This window comes from Gobius niger, assembly GCF_951799975.1.
Source record: "Gobius niger genome assembly, contig: SUPER_10_unloc_1, whole genome shotgun sequence".
Classification (NCBI taxonomy): Eukaryota; Metazoa; Chordata; class Actinopteri; order Gobiiformes; family Gobiidae; genus Gobius; species Gobius niger.
This window is the reverse complement of record NW_027639332.1, coordinates 370,539-380,000: the sequence shown is the minus strand read 5'-3', so window position 1 is coordinate 380,000 and position 9,462 is coordinate 370,539. Positions and strand designations below refer to the sequence as shown.

Here is a 9,462-nt window from a genome sequence, read left to right as displayed (position 1 = left end):
GTTCTGGGTCAGTTCTGGGTCAGTTCTGGGTCAGTTCTGGGTCAGTTCTAGGTCAGTTCTAGGTCAGTTTTGGGTCAGTTCTAGGTCAGTTCTGGGTCAGTTCTGGGTCAGTTCTGGGTCAGTTCTGGGTCAGTTCTGGGTCAGTTCTGGGTCAGTTCTGGGTCAGTTCTAGGTCAGTTCTAGGTCAGTTTTGGGTCAGTTCTAGGTCAGTTCTGGGTCAGTTCTGGGTCAGTTCTGGGTCAGTTCTGGGTCAGTTCTGGGTCAGTTCTGGGTCAGTTCTGGGTCAGTTCTAGGTCAGTTCTAGGTCAGTTTTGGGTCAGTTCTAGGTCAGTTCTGGGTCAGTTCTAGGTCAGTTCTAGGTCAGTTTTGGGTCAGTTCTGGGTCAGTTCTGGGTCAGTTCTAGGTCAGTTCTAGGTCAGTTCTGGGTCAGTTTTGGGTCAGTTCTGGGTCAGTTCTGGGTCAGTTCTAGGTCAGTTCTGGGTCAGTTCTAGGTCAGTTCTGGGTCAGTTCTGGGTCAGTTCTAGGTCAGTTCTAGGTCAGTTCTAGGTCAGTTCTAGGTCAGTTCTGGGTCAGTTTTGGGTCAGTCCTGGGTCAGTCCTGGGTCAGTTCTGGGTCAGTTCTGGGTCAGTTCTGGGTCAGTTCAGGGTCAGTCCTGGTCCAGTTCTGGGTCAGTCCTGGGTCAGTCCTGGGTCAGTTCTGGGTCAGTTCTGGGTCAGTTCTGGGTCAGTCCTGGGTCAGTTCTGGGTCAGTTCTGGGTCAGTCCTGGGTCAGTCCTGGGTCAGTCCTGGGTCAGTCCTGGGTCAGTTCTGGGTCAGTCCTGGATCAGTCCTGGGTCAGTTCTGGGTCAGTTCTAGGTCAATCCTGGGTCAGTTCTGGGTCAGTTCTGGGTCAGTTCTGGGTCAGTCCTGGGTCAGTTCTGGGTCAGTTCTGGGTCAGTCCTGGGTCAGTTCTGGGTCAGTCCTGGATCAGTCCTGGGTCAGTTCTGGGTCAGTCCTGGGTCAGTTCTGGGTCAGTTCTGGGTCAGTTCAGGGTCAGTCTTGGGTCAGTTCTGGGTCAGTTCTGGGTCAGTTCTAGGTCAGTTCTGGGTGAGTTCTGGGTCAGTCCTGGATCAGTCCTGGGTCAGTTCTGGGTCAGTCCTGGGTCAGTTCTGGGTCAGTTCAGGGTCAGTCTTGGGTCAGTTCTGGGTCAGTCCTGGGTCAGTTCTGGGTCAGTTCTAGGTCAGTTCTAGGTCAGTTCTGGGTCAGTTTTGGGTCAGTTCTGGGTCAGTTCTGGGTCAGTTCTGGGTCAGTTCTGGGTCAGTTCTAGGTCAGTTCTGGGTCAGTTCTGGGTCAGTTCTAGGTCAGTTCTAGGTCAGTTCTAGGTCAGTTCTAGGTCAGTTCTGGGTCAGTTTTGGGTCAGTCCTGGGTCAGTCCTGGGTCAGTTCTGGGTCAGTTCTGGGTCAGCTCTGGGTCAGTTCTGGGTCAGTTCTGGGTCAGTTCTAGGTCAGTTCTAGGTCAGTTTTGGGTCAGTTCTAGGTCAGTTCTGGGTCAGTTCTAGGTCAGTTCTAGGTCAGTTTTGGGTCAGTTCTGGGTCAGTTCTGGGTCAGTTCTAGGTCAGTTCTAGGTCAGTTCTGGGTCAGTTTTGGGTCAGTTCTGGGTCAGTTCTGGGTCAGTTCTAGGTCAGTTCTGGGTCAGTTCTAGGTCAGTTCTGGGTCAGTTCTGGGTCAGTTCTAGGTCAGTTCTAGGTCAGTTCTAGGTCAGTTCTAGGTCAGTTCTAGGTCAGTTCTGGGTCAGTTTTGGGTCAGTCCTGGGTCAGTCCTGGGTCAGTTCTGGGTCAGTCCTGGGTCAGTTCTAGGTCAGTTCTGGGTCAGTTCTGGGTCAGTTCTGGGTCAGTTCTAGGTCAGTCCTGGGTCAGTTCTGGGTCAGTTCAGGGTCAGTCCTGGGTCAGTTCTGGGTCCTGGGTCAGTTCTGGGTCAGTCCTGGGTCAGTTCTGGTCCAGTCCTGGGTCAGTCCTGGGTCAGTCCTGGTCCAGTCCTGGGTCAGTTCTGGGTCAGTCCTGGGTCAGTCCTGGGTCAGTTCTAGGTCAGTTCTAGGTCAGTCCTGGGTCAGTCCTGGTCCAGTCCTGGGTCAGTTCTAGGTCAGTTCTAGGTCAGTTCTAGGTCAGTCCTGGGTCAGTCCTGGTCCAGTCCTGGTCCTGGTCCTGGTCCTGGTCCTGGTCCTGGTCCAGGTCCAGGTCCTGGTCCTGGTCCTGGTCCTGGTCCTGGTCCTGGTCCTGGTCCTGGTCCTGGTCCTGGTCCTGGTCTAGGTCCTGGTCCTGGTCCTGGTCCTGGTCCTGGTCCTGGTCCTGGTCCCGGTCCTGGTCCTGGTCCAGTCCTGGTCCTGGTCCTGGTCCTGGTCCGTACCTTCCAGGACGCCGACAGGGAGCGGCTCGTCTCCTTCTGCACAGACTGACTGGACGAGAACATCTTGGAGCTGAGACTCTGCCGACAGCTCACCTACAGGAGGGGATGCAGATGATGTCACAACATGGGGCCTGTCTGTCTGTCTGCCTGTCTGCCTGCCTGTCTGCCTGCCTGTCTGTCTGTCTGTCTGTCTGTCTGTCTGTCTGTCTGTCTGTCTGTCTGTCTGTCTGTCTTACCTTGATGCGCCAATCGAGCACCGACACCGGCAGCTTCTGCGTCTGAAACAGAGAATTCAGTTCAGTTTAAGTCCAGCAGGAGGCAGTAGAGTTCAGTATAAGTCCAGCAGGAGGCAGTAGAGTTCAGTATAAGTCCAGCAGGAGGCAGTAGAGTTCAGTTTAAGTCCAGCAGGAGGCGGTAGAGTTCAGTATAAGTCCAGCAGGAGGCGGTAGAGTTCAGTATAAGTCCAGCAGGAGGCAGTAGAGTTCAGTATAAGTCCAGCAGGAGGCAGTAGAGTTCAGTTTAAGTCCAGCAGGAGGCAGTAGAGTTCAGTATAAGTCCAGCAGGAGGCAGTAGAGTTCAGTATAAGTCCAGCAGGAGGCGGTAGAGTTCAGTTTAAGTCCAGCAGGAGGCGGTAGAGTTCAGTTTAAGTCCAGCAGGAGGCGGTAGAGTTCAGTATAAGTCCAGCAGGAGGCAGTAGAGTTCAGTATAAGTCCAGCAGGAGGCAGTAGAGTTCAGTATAAGTCCAGCAGGAGGCAGTAGAGTTCAGTATAAGTCCAGCAGGGGGCGGTAGAGTTCAGTATGTCCAGCAGGAGGCGGTAGAGTTCAGTTTAAGTCCAGCAGGAGGCGGTAGAGTTCAGTTTAAGTCCAGCAGGAGGCAGTAGAGTTCAGTTTAAGTCCAGCAGGAGGCAGTAGAGTTCAGTTTAAGTCCAGCAGGAGGCAGTAGAGTTCAGTTTAAGTCCAGCAGGAGGCGGTAGAGTTCAGTTTAAGTCCAGCAGGAGGCAGTAGAGTTCAGTTTAAGTCCAGCAGGAGGCAGTAGAGTTCAGTTTAAGTCCAGCAGGAGGCAGTAGAGTTCAGTTTAAGTCCAGCAGGAGGCAGTAGAGTTCAGTTTAAGTCCAGCAGGAGGCGGTAGAGTTCAGTTTAAGTCCAGCAGGAGGCAGTAGAGTTCAGTTTAAGTCCAGCAGGAGGCGGTAGAGTTCAGTTTAAGTCCAGCAGGAGGTGGTAGAGTTCAGTTTAAGTCCAGCAGGAGGCGGTAGAGTTCAGTTTAAGTCCAGCAGGAGGCAGTAGAGATCAGTATAAGTCCAGCAGGAGGCAGTAGAGTTCAGTTTAAGTCCAGCAGGAGGGAGTAGAGTTCAGTTTAAGTCCAGCAGGAGGCGGTAGAGTTCAGTTTAAGTCCAGCAGGAGGCAGTAGAGTTCAGTTTAAGTCCAGCAGGAGGCAGTAGAGTTCAGTTTAAGTCCAGCAGGAGGCAGTAGAGTTCAGTTTAAGTCCAGCAGGAGGCAGTAGAGTTCAGTATAAGTCCAGCAGGAGGCAGTAGAGTTCAGTTTAAGTCCAGCAGGAGGCAGTAGAGTTCAGTTTAAGTCCAGCAGGAGGCAGTAGAGTTCAGTTTAAGTCCAGCAGGAGGCGGTAGAGTTCAGTTTAAGTCCAGCAGGAGGCGGTAGAGTTCAGTTTAAGTCCAGCAGGAGGCAGTAGAGTTCAGTATAAGTCCAGCAGGAGGCAGTAGAGTTCAGTATAAGTCCAGCAGGAGGCAGTAGAGTTCAGTATAAGTCCAGCAGGAGGCAGTAGAGTTCAGTATAAGTCCAGCAGGAGGCGGTAGAGTTCAGTTTAAGTCCAGCAGGAGGCGGTAGAGTTCAGTATAAGTCCAGCAGGAGGCGGTAGAGTTCAGTTTAAGTCCAGCAGGAGGCAGTAGAGTTCAGTTTAGGTCCATCAGGAGGCGGTAGAGTTCAGTTTAAGTCCAGCAGGAGGCAGTAGAGTTCAGCATAAGTCCAGTAGGAGGCAGTAGAGTTCAGTTTAAGTCCAGCAGGAGGCAGTAGAGTTCAGTTTAAGTCCAGCAGGAGGCAGTAGAGTTCAGTTTAAGTCCAGCAGGAGGCGGTAGAGTTCAGTTTAAGTCCAGCAGGAGGCAGTAGAGTTCAGTTTAAGTCCAGCAGGAGGCAGTAGAGTTCAGTTTAAGTCCAGCAGGAGGCGGTAGAGTTCAGTTTAAGTCCAGCAGGAGGCAGTAGAGTTCAGTATAAGTCCAGCAGGAGGCAGTAGAGTTCAGTATAAGTCCAGCAGGAGGCAGTAGAGTTCAGTATAAGTCCAGCAGGAGGCAGTAGAGTTCAGTATAAGTCCAGCAGGAGGCGGTAGAGTTCAGTTTAAGTCCAGCAGGAGGCGGTAGAGTTCAGTATAAGTCCAGCAGGAGGCGGTAGAGTTCAGTTTAAGTCCAGCAGGAGGCAGTAGAGTTCAGTTTAGGTCCATCAGGAGGCGGTAGAGTTCAGTTTAAGTCCAGCAGGAGGCAGTAGAGTTCAGCATAAGTCCAGTAGGAGGCAGTAGAGTTCAGTTTAAGTCCAGCAGGAGGCAGTAGAGTTCAGTTTAAGTCCAGCAGGAGGCAGTAGAGTTCAGTTTAAGTCCAGCAGGAGGCGGTAGAGTTCAGTTTAAGTCCAGCAGGAGGCAGTAGAGTTCAGTTTAAGTCCAGCAGGAGGCAGTAGAGTTCAGTTTAAGTCCAGCAGGAGGCAGTAGAGTTCAGTATAAGTCCAGCAGGAGGCGGTAGAGTTCAGTTTAAGTCCAGCAGGAGGCAGTAGAGTTCAGTATAAGTCCAGCAGGAGGCGGTAGAGTTCAGTTTAAGTCCAGCAGGAGGCAGTAGAGTTCAGTATAAGTCCAGCAGGAGGCAGTAGAGTTCAGTATAAGTCCAGCAGGAGGCGGTAGAGTTCAGTTTAAGTCCAGCAGGAGGCAGTAGAGTTCAGTTTAAGTCCAGCAGGAGGCAGTAGAGTTCAGTATAAGTCCAGCAGGAGGCAGTAGAGTTCAGTTTAAGTCCAGCAGGAGGCAGTAGAGTTCAGTATAAGTCCAGCAGGAGGCAGTAGAGTTCAGTATAAGTCCAGCAGGAGGCGGTAGAGTTCAGTTTAAGTCCAGCAGGAGGCGGTAGAGTTCAGTTTAAGTCCAGCAGGGGGCAGTAGAGTTCAGTTTAAGTCCAGTAGGAGGCAGTAGAGTTCAGTATAAGTCCAGCAGGGGGCGGTACCTGGTTCAGCAGCCGGTTGTGGCACACGGTGCAGTTCCCTCTCTGTCCTCCGCTCATGTAGGTCTTCACGTCCACCACGGCGCCCCCTGTGGGCTGCAGCCGCACCACGTCGAAGCCCTCCCCGACCAGGTCATGTCCCGGCACGAAGGGGGCGCTGTGGCACTCGGTGAACGAGGACGTCTGACAGGCCAGAGCCGGAGAGAAGAAGCACAGGAGGAAGAGGAGGAGGAGCTCCATCTGCGAGGACGACCACATCCGCGCTTTAGTCCCGCCCACTGACGCCCACATCCAAACTTTAGTCCCGCCCACTGACGACCACATCTGCGCTTTAGTCCCGCCCACTGACGACCACACCCGCACTTTAGTCCCGCCCACTGACGACCACATCTGCGCTTTAGTCCCGCCCACTGACGACCACATCTGCGCTTTAGTCCCGCCCACTGACGCCCACATCTGCACTTTAGTCCCGCCCACTGACGACCACATCTGCGCTTTAGTCCCGCCCACTGACGACCACATCTACACTTTAGTCCCGCCCACTGACGACCACATCCGCACTTTAGTCCCGCCCACTGACGACCACATCTGCGCTTTAGTCCCGCCCACTGACGACCACATCTGCGCTTTAGTCCCGCCCACTGACGCCCACATCTGCACTTTAGTCCCGCCCACTGACGACCACATCTGCGCTTTAGTCCCGCCCACTGACGACCACATCTGCACTTTAGTCCCGCCCACTGACGAACACATCTGCGCTTTAGTCCCGCCCACTGACGACCACATCGGCACTTTAGTCCCGCCCACTGACGACCACATCTGCGCTTTAGTCCCGCCCACTGACGACCACATCTGCGCTTTAGTCCCGCCCACTGACGACCACATCGGCACTTTAGTCCCGCCCACTGACGACCACATCCGCACTTTAGTCCCGCCCACTGACGACCACATCCGCACTTTAGTCCCGCCCACTGACGACCACATCCGCACTTTAGTCCCGCCCACTGACGACCACATCTGCACTTTAGTCCCGCCCACTGACGCCCACATCCGCACTTTAGTCCCGCCCACTGACGACCACATCCGCACTTTAGTCCCGCCCACTGACGACCACATCTGCACTTTAGTCCCGCCCACTGACGACCACATCTGCACTTTAGTCCCGCCCACTGACGACCACATCTGCACTTTAGTCCCGCCCACTGACGACCACATCCGCACTTTAGTCCCGCCCACTGACGACCACATCTGCACTTTAGTCCCGCCCACTGACGCCCACATCTGCACTTTAGTCCCGCCCACTGACGACCACATCCGCACTTTAGTCCCGCCCACTGACGCCCACATCCGCACTTTAGTCCCGCCCACTGACGCCCACATCTGCACTTTAGTCCCGCCCACTGACGCCCACATCCGCACTTTAGTCCCGCCCACTGACGCCCACATCCGCACTTTAGTCCCGCCCACTGACGACCACATCTGCACTTTAGCCCCGCCCACTGACGACCACATCCGCACTTTAGTCCCGCCCACTGACGACCACATCGGCACTTTAGTCCCGCCCACTGACGCCCACATCTGCACTTTAGTCCCGCCCACTGACGACCACATCTGCACTTTAGTCCCGCCCACTGACGACCACATCTGCACTTTAGTCCCGCCCACTGACGACCACATCCTCACTTTAGTCCCGCCCACTGACGACCACACCCGCACTTTAGTCCCGCCCACTGACGCCCACATCCGCACTTTAGTCCCGCCCACTGACGCCCACATCTACACTTTAGTCCCGCCCACTGACGACCACATCTGCACTTTAGTCCCGCCCACTGACGACCACATCCGCACTTTAGTCCCGCCCACTGACGACCACATCCGCGCTTTAGTCCCGCCCACTGACGACCACATCCGCGCTTTAGTCCCGCCCACTGACGACCACATCTGCACTTTAGTCCCGCCCACTGACGACCACATCTGCACTTTAGTCCCGCCCACTGACGACCACATCCGCACTTTAGTCCCGCCCACTGACGACCACATCTGCACTTTAGTCCCGCCCACTGACGACCACATCCGCACTTTAGTCCCGCCCACTGACGACCACATCCGCACTTTAGTCCCGCCCACTGACGACCACATCCGCACTTTAGTCCCGCCCACTGACGACCACATCTGCACTTTAGTCCCGCCCACTGACGCCCACATCCGCACTTTAGTCCCGCCCACTGACGACCACATCCGCACTTTAGTCCCGCCCACTGACGACCACATCCGCACTTTAGTCCCGCCCACTGACGACCACATCCGCACTTTAGTCCCGCCCACTGACGACCACATCCGCACTTTAGTCCCGCCCACTGACGACCACATCCGCACTTTAGTCCCGCCCACTGACGACCACATCTGCACTTTAGTCCCGCCCACTGACGCCCACATCCGCACTTTAGTCCCGCCCACTGACGACCACATCTGCACTTTAGTCCCGCCCACTGACGACCACATCCACACTTTAGTCCCGCCCACTGACGACCACATCCGCACTTTAGTCCCGCCCACTGACGCCCACATCCGCACTTCAGTCCCGCCCACTGACGCCCACATCCGCACTTCAGTCCCGCCCACTGACGACCACATCCGCACTTTAGTCCCGCCCACTGACGCCCACATCCGCACTTTAGTCCCGCCCACTGACGACCACACCCGCACTTTAGTCCCGCCCACTGACGCCCACATCCGCACTTTAGTCCCGCCCACTGACGCCCACATCCGCACTTTAGTCCCGCCCACTGACGACCACATCTGCACTTTAGTCCCGCCCACTGACGACCACATCCGCACTTTAGTCCCGCCCACTGACGACCACACCCGCACTTTAGTCCCGCCCACTGACGCCCACATCCGCACTTTAGTCCCGCCCACTGACGACCACATCTGCACTTTAGTCCCGCCCACTGACGACCACATCCGCACTTTAGTCCCGCCCACTGACGACCACATCCGCACTTTAGTCCCGCCCACTGACGACCACACCCGCACTTTAGTCCCGCCCACTGACGACCACATCTGCACTTTAGTCCCGCCCACTGACGACCACATCTGCACTTTAGTCCCGCCCACTGACGACCACATCCGCACTTTAGTCCCGCCCACTGACGACCACATCTGCACTTTAGTCCCGCCCACTGACGACCACATCCGCACTTTAGTCCCGCCCACTGACGACCACATCCGCACTTTAGTCCCGCCCACTGACGACCACATCCGCACTTTAGTCCCGCCCACTGACGACCACATCTGCACTTTAGTCCCGCCCACTGACGACCACATCCGCACTTTAGTCCCGCCCATTGACGACCACATCTGCACTTTAGTCCCGCCCACTGACGACCACATCGGCACTCTAGTCCCGCCCACTGACGACCACATCCGCACTTTAGTCCCGCCCACTGACGACCACATCTGCACTTTAGTCCCGCCCACTGACGACCACATCTGCACTTTAGTCCCGCCCACTGACGCCCACATCCGCACTTTAGTCCCGCCCACTGACGACCACATCTGCACTTTAGTCCCGCCCACTGACGACCACATCTGCACTTTAGTCCCGCCCACTGACGCCCACACCCGCACTTTAGTCCCGCCCACTGACGACCACATCCGCACTTTAGTCCCGCCCACTGACGACCACATCCGCACTTTAGTCCCGCCCACTGACGACCACATCTGCACTTTAGTCCCGCCCACTGACGACCACATCCGCACTTTAGTCCCGCCCACTGACGCCCACATCCGCACTTTAGTCCCGCCCACTGACGACCACATCTGCACTTTAGTCCCGCCCACTGACGACCACATCCGCACTTTAGTCCCGCCCACTGA

General features: G+C 55.6%; 1 protein-coding gene across 1 annotated transcript in view; it reads right to left on the bottom strand.

Annotated features, from left to right (window-relative positions):
- prf1.3 (perforin 1.3) overlaps positions 1-9,462 on the bottom strand; it is a gene marked incomplete at its 3' end in the record, with an annotated part of 33,675 nt that overhangs the window by 22,177 nt on the left and 2,036 nt on the right. The window contains exons 2-4 of the mRNA XM_079582989.1: positions 5,587-5,823; positions 2,617-2,658; positions 2,381-2,473 (exon numbers count right to left, since the gene is read on the bottom strand). Coding sequence (XP_079439115.1) covers positions 2,381-2,473; positions 2,617-2,658; positions 5,587-5,823 — 372 coding nt within the window. The remainder of the gene's footprint in view (positions 1-2,380; positions 2,474-2,616; positions 2,659-5,586; positions 5,824-9,462) is intronic.